The sequence below is a fragment of the Echinops telfairi genome, unplaced genomic scaffold (genome assembly GCF_000313985.2).
Source record: "Echinops telfairi isolate 266 unplaced genomic scaffold, ASM31398v2 ScPeMD7_7421;HRSCAF=8459, whole genome shotgun sequence".
NCBI lineage: Eukaryota > Metazoa > Chordata > Mammalia > Afrosoricida > Tenrecidae > Echinops > Echinops telfairi.
In genome coordinates, this window is record NW_022111321.1 from 9,417,207 (window position 1) to 9,443,852 (window position 26,646).

At 38.7% G+C, this 26,646-nt stretch overlaps 1 protein-coding gene across 1 annotated transcript in view; it reads left to right on the top strand.

The window, feature by feature from the left end:
- CNTN5 (contactin 5) overlaps positions 1–26,646 on the top strand; it is a 1,071,081-nt gene that overhangs the window by 758,661 nt on the left and 285,774 nt on the right. Inside the window, exons 10-13 of the mRNA XM_045297732.1 lie at positions 1,186–1,322; positions 3,165–3,294; positions 5,094–5,244; positions 23,269–23,405. Coding sequence (XP_045153667.1) covers positions 1,186–1,322; positions 3,165–3,294; positions 5,094–5,244; positions 23,269–23,405 — 555 coding nt within the window. The remainder of the gene's footprint in view (positions 1–1,185; positions 1,323–3,164; positions 3,295–5,093; positions 5,245–23,268; positions 23,406–26,646) is intronic.

A 26,646-nucleotide genomic window follows, 5' to 3' on the forward strand; every position in this document is an offset into this window, starting at 1 on the left:
TATTGGCACTTACAAATGTCTTTCTTAATTTCTTTTCTTTCTTTTTTTTAAGTAGAAATCTATAGTTTTATTAAGACAAAAACTGACAGGGTGGTATGATGTTTATATTTACACAAAATTTTACCAGAAACCTAGCACATGCCTAAAAATGTACCACACAGCTGTAGATGCAGCTTAGATGTAAAAAAATTGATGAACCTCATGCTTGACGACAAAGCATTTTTGGTATCAGTTAATTCTTAGGATTTAAAAAAAAACTTTTTCTTTTTTTTTTTTTAATTTAAAGTGAACCATTGCCCCAGTTTGAAAACGTACCCTGAGACTAGGGCTTTCAAAATCTTTCCACCCTTGAATTAACTCGTGAAATTTCTACATGGCTGAGGGAACGCTCACGCTAATGGTTTCCGAGTTCAACGTTCAAGAGCAGAGAGGCAGGCACCCAGAGAGTTCTCCCCACGGAGCAGGCAGGGCCCTTGGTTGCCCGCTCCCGCTTCTCCTGGACCACCACCTCCTCTGCCGCCCCCACGAGCTCCCAGCCGGAAGCGTGGAGGGAACAGTTCTTTACGGCTCATTGGCGCAGAAAGGGTCTTCGTGTCAGTTTTAAGAACGAGCACCTCGGAGGCAGAACCATCTGCTTGTGCAGACTTTCCAATGAACAATGTCCCCTCCTCAGTCAGTTTCCAGTCTGAAAGTGGGGCTTTGGTCACCGATTAATCAAGTCCCTGTAGGAGGCGCCATGAAGCTCAGGCAGGAAACACCTTGGTTTCTAGTTTCCAGCGCTTTCCACAGGTTTCGGGCCTCAAGAGGCAGAAGTTACTCGGTAAACAGGACTGCGTTATTAGTTCAACGTGTGCTTCAAGCACATGCTTTGAAAGACTAATACCTCTTCCTAGGCACCTGACTTCCACTAAAGGAGCTCTTTTGCTTCAGGGAGAAGCAAACCGCTTGCTGTAAAGTGGGTAAAGAAAACAACAACATGTATTTTCCTTACAAAACCACATTAAATTCTCAAAATATGTCACTGCCATATTTTAACGCAGTAAATAGAGTTCTATGTTTCTCCCAAGGACCTATGATCAATGAATTACTGAAAAGTTCCATCGAGCATTTCCATGTGAAATTTGAACTAGTTAATTCGTGTTGGCGAGATGAAGTCATCTTTCTTTAATGCTTGAATACTTACAGCCTACCCACATTGGATAGAAAAACTCAACGACACGCATCTCGACAGCGGAAGCCCTCTGCGCTGGGAGTGTAAAGCCACTGGGAAACCCAGGCCCACTTACCGGTGGCTGAAGAATGGGGGCCCCCTCTTGCCTCAGGTACTGTGGTTCACCATTAACTCCGCCCAGGACAACTTTTGGCAGCATTTCACACAAGAAAAGCTAGCCTATCTTTCTTTTAGTTTTCATGAAAACCATTGTCTACTTTGGCCTTATATGTAGATTGAGAATGATTGATTAATATAGGAACAAAAACTTATCTTGGTGTTGTGATCTTGTTACCTTTGGGGATAATACATACCTTTATGGTTTCCCATCCTTTAAATTCATCGGGAGAGATCATTGATTACCATAGGATTTTGGCCATTTGAAGCTGCCTTTGGATTTCATCCAGTTAGTTGCTGCCATTATACACGATGGTGATCCTCCCCAGAGGCAACGTGTCCAGTTCAGGAGCACACATCTACAATGAGAATGAGAGTGGAGCACAGTCCTTCTTTCCTGGGCTTCTTTATATAGCATCCTATTGTCTTACACTAATTTATTATTAAATCATTAAAATACTCATTTCTTCCTGTAAATCCACTGTATAATTTTAAAGCAACTTAACCGATATTAGATTTTTAAATAAGTTAATTAAAATAAATCATTTCAGCATCGAAATGATTATCATAACTTAACATTGTAGTTGTTGCTGTGGCTTCGGGGGTAAGTGGGGTGGATAAGTAGTTCACGTCTGTGGACGGCCAGGAAAGAGAAAGTGTGCACAATGGAGTCGCAGAATGGTTCTGCATGGGTCCTGTCACTACTGAAGGAACCACTTCCCTGTTGTTTACCTCTTTGGGCCTTAATTTTCTCCTTTGTAAAACGAAGATAAGAGGATCCAATAATACCTATACTTCTATTCAGCTCCAGCATTCTCTTATTTTAAAATTATTTAGGCCAAAACAAATGATGTCTACACAAAAGGACACAAATTAGAAGGATGGCAGAAATGTTAAAGAGAACTGGCTGGCAAATTCTCGGGCACCGAGGTTCTTTCTCGGTGCTTTTTCTAGATTACCTGATAAGCCTTAAAAACAGGCCCTGTTAGTCATATTACATAGCCCCAGGGCCCAAGTAAAAATATTTAAAACTATTTTAATGTAGTATTTTGAACATTCTACTAAGTGTAGAACTACTTAGTATCCCTAGATAATCAAAGAACTACCCACTAATTATTTTCAATTACTTGATTGGGACTTTGTAGACAAAACACAATATAGTGTTTAGCATACTTCAATATGTCTTAGAAATGTGCTCATGATTTGTCTTTACTTCAGTTTTTACCTGATAAATTTTCTGTCTCCTATATGAAATTTATTCTATTAAAGGGATTTTGAGCTTTAGACAAATCATTGTACATAAAATCCATTTGCAGGACAGATTTATAATTTTGTTTATTTGTTGTGTTTACGTGTGGGTTAGTTTCTTATGAAGGGAGAGAAAGAAACACTTAATTGGATCAGTACAATAAGGGGAGTCTTGTCATGATCTTCTTTGCTTTTTAACCCTGGTCGTATGGCTCTACAGCTTCAACTCTTGTTTTCCAAGTGGACCCCAGCTCCTCATTTGTAAAAGACTGCTATATACTGCTTTATCTTCTAATTGTATTTCACAAGCTAAAGTAGTGTGCCAAAGGGACAGCTTGATTTCAAAGCAAAACTGAAACTTAGATGAAAAACTCCAGACAAATATAAGTATTACCTATTTTCCAATGAAAAGACGTACCTAGTTTATAAGATAGATGATATAATGAACATTAAATGTTGCTAACTTACCAAATAATGTTTAAATTCATTCATTTAAGGGTTTTCCTTCTCGTGGCCTAGGGGAGAGAACCCATAATACCTGTATCGTTTGGTTATTTTCTGGCCTAATTTGTTTTCTATTCCATTACAGAGTAGGGTTGAGATGGTTAATGGAGTATTGATGATCCGCAATGTGAATCAATCAGATGCTGGGATGTATCAGTGTTTGGCTGAAAATAAGTATGGAGTCATTTATGCCAGTGCAGAGCTGAGAATTCTAGGTATGCAACTTCTAAGTAAATAAAGGGGAAAGGTGGCCTCTTTTCATGCTCTCATTCTAACTGTACTGAAGTTTTATGATGTGATTCCAAATGTCTATTGTATGGCTTGATACGAAATATTATTTCTTGCTGATTTTTTTTTAAGCTAGCGCTTCCAGGTTTACTTTGTGCATAGTTGTTTCATAACTTCTTTTATAAGGTTGTCCTATGTAGACTTTTAACTTCCAAAGTTTACATAATTTCTTTCCTATAGGATTAATCAAAATCACATATAAAAATCCATGTTATCTTAGGGGACCAGAAGCAGATTGTTGGTAGTCTCAGAACCCTCCCGTACGCTCAAAGTTGCCATCAAGTCCTTTCCAAGTCACGGTGACCCGGGAGGACAGAGTGGAACTGTCTCTGTGGTTTTCCAAAACTGTATTTACAGGCATCGAAAGACTCCTCTTTCTCCCCAGGAGCAGCTGGTGGTTTTGAAATGATGACCTTTTGGGTTAGCAGCACGAGGCACTCACTACGCCATCAGAGCTCCTGTGAGTCCTCTCCTAGCAGGGATTAATATGAGCAAGGAATGCCTTCTATTCATTAGGCACGTGGTTCTTGCAAGGCATGACTCCAAAGAGAATCACCCTCTCGCCATGGGCGCTATGGTCCCTAAGAGGGAAAGTCTTTCTGAAGCTAAGCCCCCCAGTGTCCTAGGGCACAGCTAGGGTTGGAATGTAATCTGGCACTAGCGTGTCCTCCCTAACCTTTAGACACTAGGGAAAGACAACTCACTGCAGTAGACTTCTGGGATAGAAACTGTTTGGGCCAGTCGAGTACATTTATTTTATGCACTTTGAGGGCTTGCTTACCCTTTGTTCAGTGGCATATCCTTGTGCAGTGCTAATACTGGTTCCATAAAGAGTTGATTCAGCTCCAGCCCTCTCCTAGTTGGTAACTACCCACACCCTCTCGCACATGTGCTCCATTTCATTCATTGCATCTGTTCTCACAAAGTACCTGTTGGAAGTTCTATTCCCAGTAAGTAAACAAAGTGTTATTGCTTTCTGCCCTATTCATGTCTTTATTGTCTTCCAATCGATTGCACATCACTCTGCATGTATATGGTTATTTTTCTGGCACTGTGCCATGTGCTGTATTGTTATATAATTGACATAAAATGCATAGGAAGTAACCTGGAAATTATCATTAAGAATGCTACCAGGGTAGCACATATGTTTAGCTTTCTTTTAGATTAACATGTGCCATGAGGAAAGGTCAGTTAAAATAATGTTGATATTAATGAATGATCAAACCTATATAAATAATCACAACTAATAAGATAAATTTGTTTTTAAAGGGTGAATATTTCATTTAAAATTTGTTGATACTATATTTAATTCTATATTATATTAAAATAAAATGTATATAAAATTAAGACACAAAACTGCCTTTACCACACTTAACCATCCTTTTTCCTAAGAAAGGCCAAGCAGCATGCCTTGATGGCCTCTAAGCTTATGATGGCCAAGCTGCTCATGCGTCTTCGCCATGAAAGTTGATAATCATGATATAAAGCATGTCATATTCAAAACAAACTTTGTGAACTCACCTTGTATGAAATCATTACTTGTGGGTGAAAAGTGCAGCCAGTAAAATACCTATCCATGAATAAATTAATTAATTAACGAGCATGTGTAGATATCATATGATTACTAAAAGTGAATCTCAGGCAAAAAGTTGCAAAATCTTGATGAAACATCCACTAGAGAAAACTGGCATTGCATTTGGTACAACTAACATTTTCTTTTTAATAGCTTCAGCTCCCGCTTTTGCACTGGATCAATTGAAGAAAACAATAATTGTTACCAAAGGCCAAGAAGTCACCATGGAGTGTAAGCCCCAAGGCTCTCCAAAACCAACCATCTCTTGGAAGAAGGGAGACAAAGCAGTTAGAGGGAACAAAAGGTTAGAAGTTGATTCCATAATTTAAATTTGTGGCATCAGACTTTTTCAATTTGTCAATGATATTAAGTGTACAAGAACATCTTGCAGTCTAAAAAATAACCCAAAGCTCCTCATCAGTATTACCAAACTTCTTTGCTTAATAATGTTTCTGTACAAATTGCAGATTTCACCAAATTATGAAGAAAGCAAAATCTTATATTAAGCTTCTTGATTTAGTTTCTCATTTTTGTTTGCAGATCCATTAACAATCCATTAACCTATAACAATTTTAAGTCATGTCTGTTCAATACAATGTAAATATAATAATAATAATACAAACATAAACTGGGCTATCCATCTGCTCACTGTATGGTATAGGATTGTCAAGTTATATTGAGAGGTATGCTTATCTTTCTTTTTCCAATCATGTGGATGCAAAAGAGTACAGTATTGTTTTGCTTGACACAAGCAAAAGAGAAATGTGCTGAGGAGTATTTGTGTAAAGATATATTTGGCAAGTGAAATCTAGAGAACATCGTGAGACTATAAACAGAGAAAACTGATGAATGGTGTTGGCTCATGTGTGCCAAATTTGAGAGCCTCATGATCTGCCAATCATTTCCACAAATTCTACATTGTGTTAAAATAATATTGCTTGTTTTAGTTTCATTCTCAGGGTTTGTTTTTCATTTGACCTATAAAAATGAGAAGCTTTTGTTTTATTTTGCCTATACGTAGGATTTGCTTTGACAGCAGTGGCTTAAGTAATAATATAATAAATATAATTTAAGTCAGCGTTAGGGGCTATTTAAGTAATATTCCTTTAAAATATATTTGAAATATTCCTAAGTGATTTACATTGCCGATCTCAGGGAATATAATTTGTGGAATTAATGGGATTAGTTCAGGTCTGAGGATTGATGTTGCCTGGGAAGAGTGATCATTCGGGGTTGGCATGAGGCAAATTGTTCATCTGGTTTTGAAAAAGAATTTATTTCTTTTAGTGGGGCAGCTAAAACATAACAGCAAGACTCTTGTTCCAGGTGGCTGCACTAATCAAATGCTGGTTGACTGCTTTGGATGCTGTTCATTCGAATATAGGGCAGGGTTGGGGGGGTGGAGGAAAGAAAGCAAAAACGTAACCTCAAACTTGTTGAGACCTAGGGACAGTGTTTTCCTTGTTCAGCAAGAGCAAGTACTCAGTTTACAATGCTCGGTTATCTGTTTTTGTCGGATGCATTTTTAAAATCAATATCATCAAAATATATACACCATAGCCGTACAAGCCATTCTATTTGAAAAGCCTTGCTTGGCTTTATGTTACTGTGTGGCATGTGAGCCTTGCCCTATTTCTTTCACTTCACCGTGAGAATGTTCCACAGCAACTATTCATGGACCTCACACTGGGAGTTTAAAGTATCAAGCAACATTGGTTTTGCCAAAGTAAAACCAGTGAGAAAGATAATGTGATTATGAGTTTTCTATCATAGCATTATAAGCAATAAGCTTTTTATTTTCCAGGAGCTGAAAAGTACTGCTTTTTTTCTTTTATTTTTCTTCTTTCTCTTCACTGATAACTTCCAGATTAGTGATGATTCAGCTTTTCCACATGTCAATACTTTGGGTCGAAGTGTTGTTTAGGAGGGAGGGGGAAATGTGAAATTGTTTGAGTTTATATTTATTAATGTAAATGTCCTTACTATATTTGTTTACTATTCGTCCTGTACTGGTTTATGCTTTTATGTCTGTAAACTATCTGGGGACCCCTGATAGTGTAGTGGTTATGTAGTGGGCTGCTAACCACAAGGTCAGTAGTTTGAAACTCCTAACCACTTTATGGTAGAAAGATGGGGTGTTCTATTCCTGTAATGAGTTACGATCTCTGAAACCCACAGGAGTTCTGCCTTGTCCTATAGGGTCACCATGAGTTGCCATCAACTCAATGGCAGAATGTGTGTGTGTGTGTGTGTGTGTGTGTGTGTGTGTGTGTGTATCTTGTAATCAATGAATAACATATATAGGACCTCCTTTATCAACTCAATCTCAGCATATCATAAAACAGTAACTGAATCTTTTATTGACTTGTAATTTCCCATAATACTCACAAGAAAGCAGCGTGTCAACTGTTCTTAGTCACCATCCAGGCTTTGTCAGCTCTACCCCAGTTTCAGAAACCAATTCTTCCCGTTGTCAGAAACAACTAGTCTATAAGTTTAGTAACTCAAATTACCTAGTATACCGTCAAATGTGTGGTTAGACTGCTTATGACACTGTGATTCAGTTCTATCCATATGATGTCTGAGACCACATGTTTAAATTCTAATGCAAGACTGGTAATTAGCTGTACCCTCACACTCATAGCATACCCAATAGGCCATTGCTCTGAAACTGGAGGTTTGTTTCTTCTCGGACTCCATGTAGGGTATTTTCCCCACCCCCCATGCCAACAGGGAAGTGTGTCTCCACCTATTTTATGGCCCTGCGTCATGCTAGCTATGCTGCATGCAACCATTGACTTAAGAGAACCAACGTTTATACATGACAGGCTATTATCATGTGTCCTCGCTCCCACTGGACATCTTCAAATCTATCATCCCAATGAGACACGGTCCATAATTCTGCCTCTTCCAACATTTCCAGACTATGTTGATAAGTTGTTTAGAATATTCCAAGGTGTGAGTCACATGTTAGAGGCACTTAATACATATTTTTAATGAATTAATTATTGAGTGAATAAATTCATCTAAGTAAAAAAGTATTGCTATCACATCATAGAAATATTCCGCAAAGGAAAATGACAACAAAAGAAGCTATTGTTTCTCAACATATTCTTCATCTATGTCTGTATACTTCTGCAGGTGGGGTTTCTATCCTTCTAACTTCTCTCCACATCATTTTACATTCTTCTTCTGCGTCACACTAAAATGCCCGTTTGGGTATCTTAGAGGCACTCAAATTGTAGTTCTTAAAAATGACCTTTGAGAGCAACGAAGTCCCCTTGGAATACCAAAAATAGACTTTGGGGCCAGGGCTTGGTGCCCCATCAGACTTGACCGGAAAACACTCCTAATGGCCAACAAACAGTCCTTGAACTAACAAAAAACAAACAAACAAAGAAGTGACCTTTGAATTTTTTGAACAAAAAGAGCCAAGATCAGAGTTGTAGCATGGATGGGGTAAGGTTTCCCAAGGAAATGCTCATGAGACAACCATTGTTACTGTCTCAGGCTGAGTTCTCTAGAGAAGCAAAACTAGTCACACTTATATAGGTATATGTATATAGAGATAACGTTATATCAAGAAAATGGCTCACAAAGTGTGGAAGCCAACAAATCAAAGTCCAGGCAGGTTCTAAGTCTGTGATTCACATGTTAAGTTGAAGGCATCTCTGGATTCTTGTATTTGCACAAGTTGATGAACTCAGGATCTTGGGAAGGCCACAGGCTGGTGGCTGCAGAAGGAGATGAATACAAGGCTGGCTGGTCAGGCTTGTGGTTGCAGAGTCAAAGGAAGCCAAGGTTGAAGGGCAGATGGCAGACTTCTGACAATTCCCAGAATTGGTAGGCAATATGGCAGGCCATTTCTTGAAATAGCTGCAGGATCTATTGACACCGGAAGCAGGATACGCCTCTGAGGCAACTACGTAATTACATCAAAGCTGTGACCTGGGTAAGGGCTCTGCATTCCACCTAAATCTTATCCCAGTACTTAGACTTACAACTCACGTACTTTGACTCAATTGTTAGGTCAGGCCATGGGAGAATACTGAGTGCAAACTTGTCACAAGTACCTTCCAAAAATGTTGTAAGACCAAGCAAATAAAAATCCATTGTTATAACTTCTCTGGATTTTTCCTCCTGATTTTAGTTTTCAAGTGTCTTAAAATTTATTTATAATATGCCCCTGTAATCATCTGTAGGGACAATTTATCAAGATTATCCTTCTGGAATCCTTAAAAACAGTCTCCAAAGAGTTATGACTGACTGCCCTGCCTTGAATGTAACTGAGCCAGCAGACCACTGGGAGCTACTCTTATTTTGCCTTAAAAAAATGTTTTTTAATTAAAAACTATTAAAGCAAAAAGAAAGAAAGAAATCCAAATGTGAAATGCTTGGTACCGCATACTTCATAAGCATTGGCCACCAATACCTGAAGCTCACATAACATTGCCCACTGTATGCCAAACGCTAGAAACGCACTGTGATTTGGCTCAGGTTCATGTACATTAAAGTAAGAAGGGAAGAGACTGATTTCAAGATGTAAAAATTGTTTCAAGAAAAAAGCTATTCACTTCTCAGGTGAAAAATAGCTGCCACAACATTTGTTTGGTTTTTAAGGGACTCTAACAAGACTATGATGAGTGTATTCCTGAATAAATCCAGCCGAAGGGATTCACTGAGCACCGAGCATGTTTAAGCATTTTTTCTTTGTAATAAACTCATGAATGTATAAATTGGAACTCTGGTAGCAATACATGTTAACTTAACTCATATCTAGTGAAAGTAAAATTCATTTATTTGTTGAAAGGTACCTTGAAATACTTAGTGAATGTATATTGATTACTTTATCTTTCATACTGGACAGTCCCAGGTTTTCTGAATTACATATATATAATCTGCTAGGATATTAAAGAAAGCATTTGGATATGAGCCCATTTTAAATAACAATGGAAAGAAGTCCATAAAGAAATATGAAAAACACACACACACAACAAAGTGTTTTCTGAAAATATATGTAAGTTATTAAAACTTAAAATTCAAATGCATCTATAATCTAGTCTTCACCATTGTGCCTCCATTTCTTATAAGAAATTGTATATAATATTATAAACGATTGCACCAAAACTAGGCTCAGGTATCCTGCAGTGGTTAAGTGTTAACTTGCCAAATGATATCCAAAGGTTTTCACAAGTTACCTAATTTATTTTTAGCTATTTTTAAAACTAGAGTATAAAAAGTAACTTCATTGGGTTTAAAAATGGAATGAGATTATGGATATAAAATATCTGGGGAGCTAGGAAGTTCAGTGTCTAGGAAACATTCAAAAATGTATTCTGTGATGATATGGTGATGGTGGGGTGGTGGGTAAGATGATGATGGCAGAATCATTTGAACCTTTGAATCTTTGAAACTTCCAGATGTCAATATTTCTAAAAAAAGTTACTACTTCCCTTTTCTTTCTTTAGTAATTTGGATAAAAGATACTGGATTTTGATTAGCATCCAAACCCCCCTCCCCACAAAAAAAGGTTTTCAGGTTCTCTTTATTAGCATGGTAGCCCCAGGGTTGGACATTTAAACCTACCACCCATTCCACATGGGAAAGATAAAGCTGCGTGGTCACATGAAGTTTTACCCTCTCAGAACCCGTAAGAGTAATTCTACTCTGCCCTACACGGCCCTGTAAGTAGGACTTAACTCAGTGAATCATATGATAAATATATCTGTTTGTTTGATTTACTTTAACAGTTTTACTGACATAATTCACTTACCATACAACTCAGTGGTTTGATCATAAAATGTGTTCTTTATTCATCTAAGTCATTTTATTCATTAGTGCCCTAAACCTCAAAGTACGGTATTCCTTACTCTCACGCTCTTTTGCCAACTCCTGGTTCAATGCCTTTTGTATAGGTGACTCTACTAGTAGGTTGAATATTTACTTACTCCATGGTTCTTTTAAGGACTGTCTGTACAGAAGTCAGTGGTTGATGGAGAGTTAATGAAAATGGAGATCGTTCTGTAGGTTTCATTGTTTTTATCTGGCCTTTTTAATTGCTGCTTTTCTCTTTTTCATCCTTTTTATAGGAAGTCTGCTTTATCTCACAGCTTTGGAAGATCACCACCACATCTTCATTTAGGTTTCTTTCGCAAACAAGCCCACGTTTCCTATAAAACAAATAAGCTCTAGGAGTTCTAGGAAATAAACGTTCCATGGGGGTTTTCTCCTCTGGCATATTTCCATTCGAATGTTCTGCTCATCAAACTCATATTGGATTTTCACTTCAGCTCATTATTTCCATTACTTGGCCATTAACTTTTGTTAAAACACAGTCATGCAGAAGCACTCCAGCAGTGCACCAATATTAAACCTCCATTATTACATGTTTAATTTCCTATATTTTTTGTGGACAAAGATAATCTTGGCTAATGAATATGAGAACACATAGTTGTGATAAACAGTATATTTTCTTTTCTTTCTGTCTGTGCATATATAAGTACACTATAGGGTCATTGACCATCATAGAATATGTCACATATATTTAAGAATTATTCACAAAAATAGAAATGTCAAAGTAGTTTAGGCATCAATTTTTATTTCTAGCCCAAAGGCAGGGTACCAGTTACACAGATAATAGACTGTAAGTCAGCTGTGTGGTTAAGAAATCCTGATTGCAAAAAAAATTATTCTATGGGGTCATAATATAGTTTTATTCTACAAAAGGAACACTTTGGGCAAGCTTATGTAAACCTGAAATGTAAAGTCCCACCTAATTCACAATTAAAAGTTTAAAAAGAACGAATCCTTGTAGCCCAGTGGGCGAGGTAGGTAATTTGAACCCACCAGTGCTCCCTGGGAAAAGATGAGAGTCTCCTTCCATAAAGATTTATACCTCAGGAACCTTAGGGAGCAGTTCGGTACTGTCCTCTAGGGTTGCTATGAGTCAGAATCAACATGAAGCAGTGGGTTTTATTTTGTTTTTCTTTTAAAGGACTATAATCTAAGCAAAGAATCACACAAAATCCCATGCAATGTTCCCCTGCTCACCAAAGGAGCCTTCACTGCAGTGAAGTTTTCAGCTTATTCCTTGAACACACACAGAAAATTGCACTTGAAGTACCCATTAGTTGATTTCTGGTGGGAATTCATGTTGTGTTTACCAGGCAACAATAATCAAGCTCACACACTGACTCATAGACATATGGAAAAATATATTCTTAGTACAAGCCCGAGAGGACACTTTTACTGAGGGGGAAAGGGGAATTCTTACTTTTTCTAAAAAAGAAGAGGAATTCATGGGTATAATTATGGTCTTGTTTCTGTCCCTTTGTTTCCACTTCCATGCTGGGCTAGCTAATGAGCAAGCTGTTTTGTTGTTTCCTCTGTGACAATGCCTTTAACATATTAAGAACATAAAACAATGTAGACCCTAGGTATCTTGGTTTTTCTTCATTGTCTAATAAATTGTATAATGAGGGAAAGCAAGCATTCACATATCAATAATACTTCCTTTGTAAATTAGAACGTATGCAATGATAGGAAGCATAATAATGATTATTATCTCAAGGAAAAGAGATTGAGAGTTGACGTCATAAGACATGAGTCACAATGTACGATATATTGTGACTTGCTGTTCTATCGGTCCTCTGAGATTAAGGTGGTGTGGTTAAGATCCTGACCTACTGGTTTTGACCCAAGGAAGAAATCCAACTGCATAAACATCTGCCTAAATTAATTTATCTGTCCCTTAAACTGCCTGTAACAACACATAAGGAAAAAAAAGTTCATAGTTACAGCAGTCTAGAAATGAAGAATATAGATGACAATTTTCATCCTCTGGGAGAAATCACTTCTTTGAGTAGAAATGAACTATATTAGAGTGACCGATGGTCCACTGAAATGCCCACACAGTCAAGGGAAGAAGCCAGAAGGAAGGATATTTCACAGCTATCTACTCTGTGCTCATACCTATTCTATTAGGAAATTGACCCTCACTAACAAAGGTTCATAAGAATTCCCACCACTCTGATGAAAGGTACTTCATCAGCAGTAATCGATTTAAAACCTTTTGGAAAATTATAAACCTGGCAATGATGATGGCCAGTTGTGATTGAGCATATATCTTAGGGTGTGCAGTCACTAATAATATTGATACAGATGAAGAGCACTGAAACTCAGCTCTTAAAGGTATATAATTCCATGCACTGATGTTAGAAAATTTATTACAGATTGTGTCAAATTTTCCTGAGTAAATTTTATCTACCTATTTATAAAATTCATGGATGAATATGAGAATAGGCAGGCGTCTTGTCCTGTTCTAATTGAGCTGCACTAGAACCGTGTGAAGCTCTGAAACGTTCACTAGAGATCGTGCACTCAGTTGGCTTTCAGATTAATATTTCACAGAGGGATTCTGCAGCAGTAAAAGGCACAGTGAAGGGAGACAAGGGGCATTTGGAAGGTTACCAAGACTGACACCAGTACGATGAACACAAGAGGAGTGTAAGACGCAGATACCAAAGAATCATAAAGACTAAGTAACAGTCATAAATATCATACCACGATGTCACACAAATACAAAGACCAGGCTGTGGATGACAGTGTGGATCCCAAATCCATTGGCAGGGTCCATTCCTGCTTTAAGCCTCCGGTGAGTCCCCTCTGGCCATCGTCCAGGGGTGTGACCAGCCTTGCTATGATGCAGAATGAATTGTTTTTTTCGTTTTGTTTTTTTCTGTATTTTGTTTTCTGTGTTTTCTCTGTAGATGAAATCCGGGATGGGGAAAGCTATAGAGTCAATGACTGCATGGATGGTTTCTTGTGCCTTATGGCAAAGGGAGGTTGTGGGGAGGTGGGGCGCTGGCGACAGTGAGGACAAGGAAGAAGTAAATGCTCTAAAATTGACTGTAGAGATGATTGCAAACTGTTGGATTGTATGATATGTGAACTATATGCCAATACAACTCTTAAAATGAGGATCACCAAGCGTAATTCCAAATTAACACATACTATGTATATATAATTCTTTTTTATATATTATGGAGCACCAAAGCCAGACTGTCCTGGCCAATTTGTGAAAGTAGTTTCGGTAGTAGGTAGCACAAGTAAAAGAGTACAAAACTCCAGTCTCACTAAAGGGAAAATTTTAAAGTTATGAAATTTTCTTAATTAATAGAATACATTGAGACATTCACTTCCAGAACACACCTACCAAGAGCCATCCTAGAAGGAAAGAATGCTTGGAGATCTGCTCCCAAAGGTTCATAAACTTGAAACACCCCTGGTGTCGTGATGACAACACATGTCATCCCAGAGTCATGTAACCTATTGGACAGCAACTATGATGCGCGTGCGCGCGCGCACGCACACACACGCACACACACACTACTTACACAAAATGAGAGGCAGCTGAAACATACTGCTACATATCACAGAAACCTTCTTGAAACAAAACCATCAAAATGGAAGCTCTTGTTTCTCAACACCGTCATGCTAGGTTTGTACAGTTCTGAAGGCAGGGCATCCCTCTCTGTTCCCTTTGCCCAAACAAGTCTGTGACAGAATGGCAGTTTGGGCATCCTCAAGGGACTCAGACCATGTTCCTTTGAAGTGTTCTTTGAGTCTTGGGAACAAAATGAAGTCTAAATGGGCCAGACCAGAGCTGCGGTTTAGGTGTAGCAAGGCTTCCCACTGAAAATCTTGTAAGACAGCCTTCGCTGCCCTCAAAGAATGAGCAGGAGCATTGTTGTGATGGAAAAATTAATTCCTCAGCACAATTTTGGGGGGCTTTTCCTAACCAATTCCGTTCTCACTTTTTCTTAAGCCTTCTTCATAAGAAGCCCATATATTAAGATTACCCCTTGGAAAATCCAAAACGCAACTGTCGTAACTGTCTGAGAACTGCCTTCCTTGAATGCAGCTGGCCAATGATCAGATCCCATTGGGAAACTGCTTTGACTGGGCCTCCTCTCTGATATATACTAGTAAACCTAAGGCTTGTCAATCTACAATGTGCTCTGCAAAAGTGTCTTCGTTGGTCTCAGTTGTGCTTAAAAGATTGATGAAAAGCCTGGTTCTCTGAGCTAGCTAATACTTTGTGCAATATATTTGGCATCTATGGAGCTAACATTTTCACCTGAAATATAAAATGCTAAGCTAAATAAAATTTTATAATCCTGTTCTTCCATATTTGTTTCATGTATGCTATGATTTATTTAGCAAATATTAACTCAAATGACTTGAGGTTAATGTTTGTAAACTGAATTAACATCATGAAAACCCCACTTTGTCTGTAAAAAATGGATGAGTAGCAGATATCTCATATGATTCCGTTTGATAATCTGAGTGACTATATGCTGTGTGTTAGATGTCATTGCAACATGGAGTTCATCGTCTAGATCTGCCTTATTAACTATCCAAGTTTCATTCTCTCAATGTACTTCTCTCTTCTCATTTCTGCATTTCTCCCTCACCAAGAACTAAAGCAAAACAAACTCTCCAATCTTTTCTATCTTTGAATTACACTGTATAATCGCATCGCATGGCCTGCATTTTCTCACCATTTAGCTATTGCTCACACTTGGTCCTCACTCTCTTTCCTTCCTAGACCACCTTGTCTGTTGAAGCCTTATTCGAAGATAGAGCTTTCATCCTTTGGTTTCTTACCACTGATACAATGATTCAGAACCTCTGGATTGTGGCAAGCCAGAATAAATACTTCAAGATACTTTATAACTTTTCATTTAGTTCCAAGGATGTGCCAATGTACAACTCTCTACTGTAGATGTTGGCATCTCAGATATAGACATTAGACAATGGGGTTGGAACTCCTCTTAGTCTTGATGATGTCTCTCTTGGAGATTTGGTTTTCAAGCCAAAATTCACATCTCTCTCTCTCTCTCTCTCTCTCTCTCTCTCTCTCTCTCTCTCTCACGCATGCATGCACACACACACACACACCTCGTGAATGTTCAGAATATTTTCCACACAAGAAAACATCACTTCAAACTTTCCCATAGAGAGATTTATGGAGCTGATCTGCAAACTAAGAAACATGCTGGCCAAAAGTTTATCTTGCTTTTATTTTTAACACTATATGGTAGGCCAAAAAAAAAAAGAGGATAAATTGTCGCTACAATGATAAATGCTTATTTCTCTTTCTTCTCCATAATACATTGATAGTTGATCAAATGTTATAGACAAAAGAGTTTCCAAAATGGGGTTAACATGATGATCCTGGGCTGTGCTTTAATGCTTTTTCTTTCACAGGCATGTAAGACTTAGAAAGGAAATCGATGTTTCTTCATGTACTCCCAAAATGGAATAATCTGAAATAATCCAAATTTTATTGAATAGCAATATGCTCACATTATGCTCAATAACTAAATGAAAATACAGGAGGAAATTCACAATTTTCAAAGAATTAAGTTTTCAATGGTATTTTAAATAGTATAACAATGAGCACAAAATTATAAACTAATGATATCCATTTAGACACAGAAGACCTGCATGTAAGGCAGTCCCAACCCTTTGCTTTTATTAATTGTCAAATGTCAGGTCACAGCAAACCCACTATGTCCTCTTCAAAGACCTTCAACCGCCCCTCTTCAACCCCACCCCAATCTTGTGCTGCCTCCTCCACCCTTCTCTCTCACTCTTTGAGTTGTTAAATACCACAAAACAGGCCTCATTCTCAGAGGGATAACATTGAGAAACTCGATTAATTTAAGCTGTAAATGACAACAAAATAATGCTGGCTCTGTTGTGCTATGAGCACCTCCAGTCTGTGACTTTACATCTCTAGCTAATTACCAGTTTAGCAAACAGTTCATAAATTCTACTTCTAACTATGGTTCATTTACCCCAGTTACTATAAATTGCCGTGCAAGTTGCCTGGTTATGCTTCACATAGGCAAAACCGGAACAAGCCATTAGTCGCCTAAAGGCTTTGCTTTTCCAAAAGCCCCCCAGACTACAACTTTCAGCTTAATTTGTCCTTAATACAAACAACATCTAAAATACTTGGGAATTCAAGCATCTAAGTACATACTACTGACTGATCCTACTACCTCCCCAAGTGACTCTTGAGTGAATGTAAAATAGTGAAAAGAAAAGATTCTGAAGATGTTTGGATGGGGTGGGGTAGGAGTACTTTACAACAGAGATTTTTAACTTCTCTGGGAGTTACAGTCACCAATTTTAGTTTTTACATAAACCCAACTATAATTTAACTGTGTTGATTTAGAGTGAGAATGGTAGCACTGGTAAGAATTTAGACATAAGAGTCACTTTGGTTACAATGAAAAGCAACTGGCAGGATCCTGTCCATGAAAGATAAGCAGAATAACTTTCATCTGAATGACTTCTCTTCATTCTAATAACAGAGCCATTTATGAGAAGGTGTGCATGTGTGTGCATCTACGTGGTTTGTAGTAGTATCTGCAGGTCTTGCAGGACCAACTTATTTTTGTTTTTAATCTATCTCCCCGTGAAAATGGCCACTTTTCCATACCTCAAGGTTTCATCATCTAGACAGAGTTCAATTTAATTTAACTAACTGAAAATAAAACTCTATTCAAAATAGAGTGGGTGCAAGACACTGGGTGAGTGCATACAAAGACAAGCAGTAGACGGCGTCTTTCCCGTAGGAGACTCTTGTCTAGTGAGTGAGACAGAGGTACTAATCCATAGGCAACCGTAGCAGAGGGTCAGACCACTGCCACTGTAGAAACAAAATCTAACTCACTGCCATAGAATTGATGCTGACGCATGGCGACCCTATAGGACAGGGCAGAACGGCCCTGTGGGGTTCTCCGACTGTAACTCATCACAGGAGTGGGATGCCCCATTTTTCTCCTTCTAGGTCAGAGTAATCTATAGCTACCACCACAGTTGAGCACCAAACATTTGTTTTACTTGTTTAACACTAGCCATGTGCTTGCTACAAAAGCATTGAAGTCAGTCCCTAAGTTCCTTTTCTTCCTGTATCCACTGCATCCGAGCAGTGTTTAAATAGGATGGGAAAAGAAACTGGAAGGTTTTATTGGGTTCTGAAGATTGTGACCCTTCTTTTTTCTTTTTTATCTCCTTTTATTTTTGGAGTGTAACACACCTGGGGAAAAACACAAAGTGCAGCTGAGGGCCCAGTCTTCAGTACAGTGACAGTATTCAAGCGAGCCCGTCTAGGTGGACCTACCTTTGTGTTTCCTTTGCCCTCCTTCCTCTTGCCTGATCTGCTCTTCTCCCCTTGCTCCCCCGCCCCCATGAGCTTTCCACAGCCTTCCTATTTGCTTCTGCTGCTCTGATCACAACTTTTTTTAGTTTTCCCTTACAGATTGTATACATTGTCTTAGTTTGTGAGTGCTGCTGTAACATAAATACTACAAAAGGACAACTTGAATATAGAAAATTTAATTTTTCCACAGTTTAGGAGGTTGAAAGTTCTGGGAAGGCTCTTTTTGTCCACTCTGTGGAAAAAAAATTTTTGTCTTTGTGAATATTCTTTCTGATGTCCCTTAGAGATTTATACATGTATCATTCTCTCATTCTTGAGCACTTGTTTCTTCTCTTAATCTGATCTTTTATATCTCAAAAGTGATTGTCTTAAGCCAATACACTGACATGGCCCCATTAATATAGCAAAGCTCTATCCCCAAATGGAATTATATCCCTGAGTATAGCGGTTAGGATTTATCATCTATATTGTGAGGGGACACATTCCAACACATATAGTTATGTATTACTTTATTTGCATCTTCAAATAAAATAAGATTACAAGGAAAATATAAATAAGTGAGTCATGTGTAGATTGCTCCTGGTTATGTATCTGTCAACTATTAGAGCCAGAAAGAAAGACCAGTTATCAAAGATCAATTTTTGTTCTATGTGACTAAACAAAAATCTTGTGGAGTGTAGAAGAGGAGAAAAAGAAAATAGCAATGTAAGGTTAGGAAAAGCTTATTGGATTCATTTATTTTGACACATAGAAATAGGAAGATAAAAACTTAGGAAAGGGGAAAAATGGCAAAAAACATAGAGACTATGTGGTGAAAGTTATATGGCAAAAAATTACTAATCAGGAAAAAATTAATATCCAAGTAAATAAAAATATAATTACTCAAACTTACTTATGAAGATATGGAAAGTCCAAATATCCTATTAAGCCAAAAAGCTTTTGCTGGGAAATGCTACTAGATTAATCAATTCTAACCAACAATTAAGATTGCTCTAATTTTACCAAGAAATTCCATTGGTAGAAAAGATAGTCTTAATAAATAAGTGTGAGATGAGAGTATGAGAAATTAAATATAAGCCATTTACTTCCCTGAACATAGAATGAATTCTAAGCAAAATAGAAATCAACTAATATAATTTTCTACATTGAATATTAAATGAGAAGAATATAGTCACCTCAATTGTGCAGAAAGGATATTAGATAAAATAGAATATCTACTTATGAGTTTTTCAGAAACCTCTTAGCAAAAGAAAAAGGAACCTAGAGGCATTGTGATGAATGAATACATTCCTGGTTGAGAAACATGAAGTGCATTCCCTTCGAGACTGGGGCTCCTCGGCCATTCTCATCCCTCGTTTTCTAGAAGCCCTGGTCAGGAGATGAAGAAAGGAACCATAAATTAAAACATTTATAGTAACTAGCCAAGGACAACATTTTAGTTATTGGTAAATAATCTGATTGCATACGTAGGAAAATAAAACACAAAATAGTATTTGAATTATATAGCGCACAATCGTGTTTCTAAATACACAACAAAATCCATAAAAAGAGTGTGTCTATACCCTAAGAACTAGAGTGAGAAAATTCTTTTCAGTGACATGAAAATGGTTACTTGCATGGAATAGTTCAGAGAGATATATTTAGCACACAGCTCTGATATAATAAAAATCTTAAAGAATATACTCGTTAACATGTATAGTAAACTCTTTCCATGCACAGTAATTCTTCTCAATTATACTGTCCCAAAGGTCCTATGTTTATAAGCTGTATCCTTGGTCCCTTTCTTGAATCCAGAAGAATGTTTCAGTGCCCTGTTTCCAGAGCCTTTTTCAGAGCAGCATCTTCAGTAGACACCATACTGGGCAACGAGGCTCACAGTTCTCCCCTAGCCATTGAGAGACCGTCGTACTCTCTGCTGCATCCACAGCTCGCCTCTGTGCCATTAGATTGATATTAAACAATAACAGTGATGCTCACACACCAAGATCACTGCCATCCAGCAGATTCAGGTTCGTGATCATCATATAAGGCAGAGAAAGAATTGCTCCAGAGGATTTCCAGTATTTCAACTTCACAGAAACAGAGGGTCACATCTTTTCCCCAGGAGTGTCTAGTGGATTTGAATAGTCCATGAGCCAGTTAACAGCCAAGCAACTAATCTCTACAGCACCAAAGCTCCTTAATAAATACCTACTATGGACCAAAATGCGTTACTGAGTATTTGATAGGAGTCTGCTTCCTTTTTAGAATGTATTTCCTTTGTGCTGTTGTATGTGTGGCTGTGTGAGAATAGGGGCAAGCTGGAGCTCAAGTGAGTAGAAATAGTTAAGGGCAAACAATGTGAAGTGAGTTTATTTTTTATTATGATAGTATATATGTTTTTATATAAAAATATGTAGAATGTTTGTGGATTGTATATTATTTTGCTGTTTGCTCTGTTGAAATTGATTGTTTTCTTTCTGCACATTTTGGAGCTTTTCTTGTAACATAACTTATATATGAAATACTCACCATGGACATGATTTGTACACTCTAAATCATGAAGTGGAAACTAAGAGAGAATTGAATTACTACGACATGGGCAAGTAAGAAAACTGAAAACTAACTTACTTTCTATTTATAAGATATTTGGTTGGACCCTAGTTTTATTATAATGATTATTTATTGATATAATCCTTATTGAATATAAAAGTCTAAGAAACATTACTGTAAATGATGATAACCAGCGTTAGACAACGCAGCCCTGGGCTACTATCCAATAGTTTGGTGATATGTGTATTAACAACCATTCCTAAAGTTTACTGTAGGCTTATATCATGTTAGGAATATGTGAGGGTGTTGCATATATTAGCATATTGAATCTCATGAGATTGGTTTGGCCATCATCCTAAATTTACATACCAAGAAAATGGGTCATTGAAATGTGAGCTAATTTTGACTGCAGTCATTCAGTTATTAAGTGGGATGTCTGATGAGCTCAGGTGGCACAGGAGTTATGCAAACTTCAGGTTAGCAGTTTGAAAGCATCAGCCACTGTGCTGGGGAATTATGAGGCTTTGTATTCCCATAAAGAGTAGCAGTCTCATAAATCCACAGGGGAAATCCAACCTCATCCTACAGGGTCACGATCCGTCAGAACAGACTAGATTGTTGTGATGTGTGGGTGATCATACATCTACACAGTGGACTTCTGACTGCAAGGTCAACAGTTCGAAGCCCCCAGGCAGTTCTGAGAAAGACAGGGTTTACTCGCGTAAAGGGTTATAGTCTGGGAAGAACAAAGGGACAGTTCCACCCTGTCTGATCAGGTTGCTATGAGTCGATGGCAGGGCATGTGTTTGTTTGGGTTTGGGTTCTTTTTATTTGGTTATACACTTTATGACGGTGCCCCTCTGGCTAAACTTCAGCTTTCTCATTTGTAAGGTTGTTGTCAATTGTCGTTGTTTCAGTTTGTAAGGTAAGCAGTAATAGCTATTTCAGCATTTTTCCTGAGATTCTAAAGTTTTACATACTGTCTTCAGCAGGATCTGCCTGCTGGAAGGTGCTCGGCAGCCAGCAATCACCCTTGTTACCGGCACTGTTATTAAAGTGTGGTGGTGATCAAGTCCGCCTGTTTGCCCTTCCCTGCTCAGAGGGGGTGCTCTCTTTAAAGATTGTCTTTCAAACCTGAATAAAACTGACTCATTTCTTTTAACTCAAACTCATCATCTGTATATTGTCTATTTGGTAAATAGCCACTCATCTTACCCTACAGAAACAATATCTTTTTTTAATTTGCTGTTTATTTAATTAATTAATTAATTAATTATGTTTCTCTAGAACCCTTCTGATCCACACCACATTATGTCTAGCCTGACTCTTAAAGTATCTACTTACTGGCCTCTTTCTATCCAATCTTACCTCTATCCAGCATGCTTCATCCAACAACAGAGTTTTCTTTGTAAACATGACTTGATTCATGTTGGTTTGCTTTTAGAAACTTTCTAAATGGTTTCTAGGTTATTTGGAATAAGAGCAAAGCTCTGCAGGGTCCATGAATTCTCAAATGTGTCTCTGCTAAGCCAAGTCTAACTGTCATCAAACAATCTTTCCCTGCATGGGTCTGAGTAGGTGAGAGAACATATGGATAGAATTCACCTATAAGTAATTGTGTATAGGATTCCCTGTAGTGCCATCCTGCTGTGTATAAAATGAGCCCTCTGAGACTTAGGAAAAGGGATGTCATTACCAGCAAGAGCCAGGAGTGGAGTGTTTTCCCTGGACCCAAGATCCCTGCACAGTGACCCTCCGGGATCCAGATTGAAAGCTACAACAATCAGAGGAACAGCAAGAGAACCAGAAGCCAGAACACAGAACAGAGTAATGCACTTTCCCAACCCATTGAGCAAGTGAAGCTGTGTGCTTTTGTGCAAGAGGCTTGCTTCCTGAATGGGATACCTCTGGGCACTTAGTTCGGAAAGTTGGATTTGCTGACCCACGGAAGTGGAGTGGTGTGCCTCAGGCTGAAACTTGTTGGAGTGGGGGGTCCTCTGGGCACTTGATTCAGTTGGTTGGCTTTGCTGATCCATGGAGCTTAAGCTAAATGCCTATGGGTTGAGCCGTGTAGGAAATGATATGCTCCTTGGTCATTTATTAGCAAACTTGACAGTACTCTGCAACGTGTCCTGATAAACAACCCTTAGCATTTCTCACTGGCATTGCAATGTGTTCATTTCTTTAATAAACCCTTTAATGATGAATTTTCTCTGTAAGTTCTGCATAGTCATGGCAATGGATATTAGAAACTAGAGAGATAAATCACAGAGCATTTAGTCAGCACACACTCCAAGCCATGACATGCGATATCTTATACAAGGTGATTGCTTCATTCATCTTTCTCCTTGTCTCATTACCCCTTTCCCCTTGCTCACCATCGCCCTTTTCCCTGTTAGGTGCATATCAGAAGGTAAGTCCAAAAGTAGTGCTAGTGCAGTTTCAGTTTATACATTCATGAGTTTATTTCAAAACAAAATGTATTTAAACACGCATATGCAATCGGTGAATGGCAGCAGACACATTCTCTCAGTAGTACTCCTGTCTTTACCTCAATAGGGTAGCTCCAGAAAAGTCCAACCCAAACAATGGCTTCTCAGGGAATTTGCTGGGTCAGATCATCCAAGGCAAAGATGTCAGCCAAGAAGGTTATGGAAACTGTTTGAGGAATTCCAGGAAAATTTCAGGAAAATTGGGTGAAGACATTTTTTCCTTCTATTCACCTGTTCACCCTTTGACAATAGTAAGGGCCTGGGTCCTACAAAACTTTTACTGGGTAATCACCCCACCACCCTCTAGCCCTGTTCTTGTTACTTTAGATTTCTTTTAAATTGTTTTTAATGAAATATCGCTGAAATATCATGCAATTAAATAATTCTATCCTATCCAAAGGACTATGCAATCATTGCCACAATCAACTTTGGAATGTTCTTCACCTTTTTTTAACACAGTGATGTTGACACCCCATTCCCCCTTTCCATGTCCCCAGGTAACCATCAGTTCTATTGCCATCTTCATCATTCCACTCATCTCCGTTTCCCCAGGACCTGTTTTGTTCCAAAACTCACAGAACATTTAAAAGGAACACAATTTTAGTGTTGTGAGGATACCAAAAGTTGCTATTTTCACATGCTGGGATTCTTTAAACAGGGCAGAATTCTTCTGCGAGTATGCATGAAAACCCTGACTTTAACGTCTGTTGACCCAGGTGGAGGCAATGAAGAGGAATGATACCTTCACATTTTGATTTTTTTGTTTAATGAGTTTCTATTAATTTGTAGAACTGCTTTATAACTAACCCTCGTACTACATTTTTAGCCTTGGTGGTTATGCATTAGGCTGGGATCCACATGGCCCTCAGTTCGAAGCCACCAGCGGCTTTGCAGGAGCACGACTGAGCTTGCTAGGTTCTCAACAGTGACAGTCTCAGAAACCCACAGGGTGGTCTCTGTGAGTTGGCATTGACTGGACTGGAGCGAAAGGACTAGATTTATTCCTGCTCAGGGCAAGGCAAGCAGCCCTAGTGGCACAGGGGTTGACTAAAGAGTCTGGTTCCTCCCCAGAAGGTTCCCTGGTGTTTTAGAACCTTCCCGTGGCTCCTTGGGGAAAAGATGTGGCAGTTTGCTGATCAAGATCTTGTCCGACTCTGTCCTGCAGAGGGGCTATCATTGGGAATGCATTTGAAAGCCCTGAGTTTTGTATTTTCCCTTTCAGAGCAAGGACTCTCTTGCTTTTTCATCCTGAAACCTGCTTTCTACCAAAATCCGCACGACTTTTTCTTCCTGGGTATCCAGGTCCTTTTCTCCAACAGGGGCTATTTGGAGTGGTGCCTCCAATCAGTCATATTCGGAGTAGCGCCTCCAACCCAGTAACCCTTTTTAAATCACCCCATTGGGTGTCCTTTCTGTCACTTACTACGCTCTGAACTATTTTTTGGCTTTTATTTACTTCCTTAATTATCTATCTTTATGAATAAGAATCTTTAAGGAAGCAGGGCCTTATTCATTTTATGGTTTTTAAGTAAGCCCAGACTCTATAATTGGTTCTTTGCCCATTGTTGATGCTCAAAAAATTTTTTCCAAGGAATTTGTTTTTACAGTAGCTGTGTCCAAATTCTCTGCTGTTCTTATTTGTTAAACCTCCTTGTTAATGATTACAAGGAACTATATGTGACCTGGGGGACGGACAACAGAAAAGTGGGTGAAGGGAAACGCCGGGCAGGGCAAGATATGACAAAATAACAATTTATAAACTATCAAGGGCTCATGAGAGAGGGGGCAGCGGGGAGGGAGGAGAAAAACGAAGACCTAATGCCAGGGGCTTACGTGGAGAGGAAATGTTTTGAGAGTGATGAGGGCAATGAATGTATGGATGCGCTTTACACAATTGATGTGTGTATGGATTGTGATAAGAGTTGTATGAGCCCCTAAGAAAACGATTTAAAAAAAAAGAAAACCAAAAAAGAAAAAGAAAAACAACCTCCTTGTTGCAGCCTCCCCCAAATGCTGCATTGATGGTGATAGTTCACACTACATTATGAAGGGTCTCAGGCAGATGGAGAAAAGTATCATGGCCCACTCGGAACATCTTTGAAAAAAAGTGCCACCCTTAAGGAACATCTTTGTGATTGTCCTCAGATCATCCCCAGAAAGATCTGAGTTGCCCCCTTGCATGTTTCAGTTAAAATAGAGTGGAAATGGGGCAATGAGTGTTGCGTCCTTCCCCTTTGTTTACTTCATTTCAGAGGATGAAGTACAAAGCTCAGGTTCTCCAGGTAGCTTCCTCTATGAGCATTTAAAATGTGATTCTCTGGTCAACCCAGTTTTTGAGAATCATCCCTAAATTAAAAAAAAAAAAAAAGTCTTACTGCAGCGAGGTGTGAGCATTCACATCTCTTCTTCATTTACCCAGAAAAGCATCTGCAAAGCCTCTGTGGGTGGTTTAAATGCTAATATTCCGAAAGGCAGTCTTGGAAGCAAACACCCAGCTGTATTTAAGGCCTGCATTTTCCTGGTGGATGCGTCTCCAGGGGGGCACCTTTCCGGTGCCCAGACTTTTAAACACCATCCATATTAAGCACAAATCAGACCACTTTTCACAAACCACTTAATGCTGTTTAAAACCCACAAGTAAATCATTTTAACTAAACCCTTTGATATAATGTTGCTCGCCAAACTGTCCCTATCTGGTTTTAAACTCTATTATAAAAAGGTTTTAAAAATTTAGAGGTTGGCACACCACATTAGAGCTCTGATGTCGACATGAATCATGTGTGTGCAGTAGGACTGTGTTCTTCCCACATACTGGGAACACAGTTAAACTTTTATGTGATGGTCTTCCTTGTGTGTATGTGCCTATGGAGGTAGGAGGGAGGAGTTTGCAGGCATGCACCTGTGAACCTGACTTTAAGCCCGGGATGGCCCATAATAAGTTGGTTAGCAGCTCTGATGCTTAGAATGAAACTGTAATAAGATATATTTTTTAACACATGGCCTATAAATGGGTTTATTGCGGGGTTTCTCATACTGCCTCCATTCCCCCATGCAGCATTCTTAGGGTACACCGGGAGAGGTGAAATTCTAGACTCTGTCTCATTTTTAATGCATCAGTCTTTATTTAGATGCACCTCTTTAGTCTCCATACCTATTACCTGCCTCCCGCTCCTCCGTTGGTCATTTCCGAGTCCCTGATCAGACAGCTCTGCTTTGCAGCAGCGATGGCCCAACAAGGAAGAGCCCAGCTGCTAGCTGAAAGGCGGAAGATTTGAAACCACCTAAGAGCCTCAGATACATGTGAATAATGGACACTGAATAGGTAAAACGAAAGAGGACTTGATTCGTTTGAATTATGCTGTTTGTGAAGACTATGGAAAGGAATGTGGACTGTCAAAAGAACAAATAAATCTATTTTGGAAGAAGGACAGTCAGAGTGATCTTG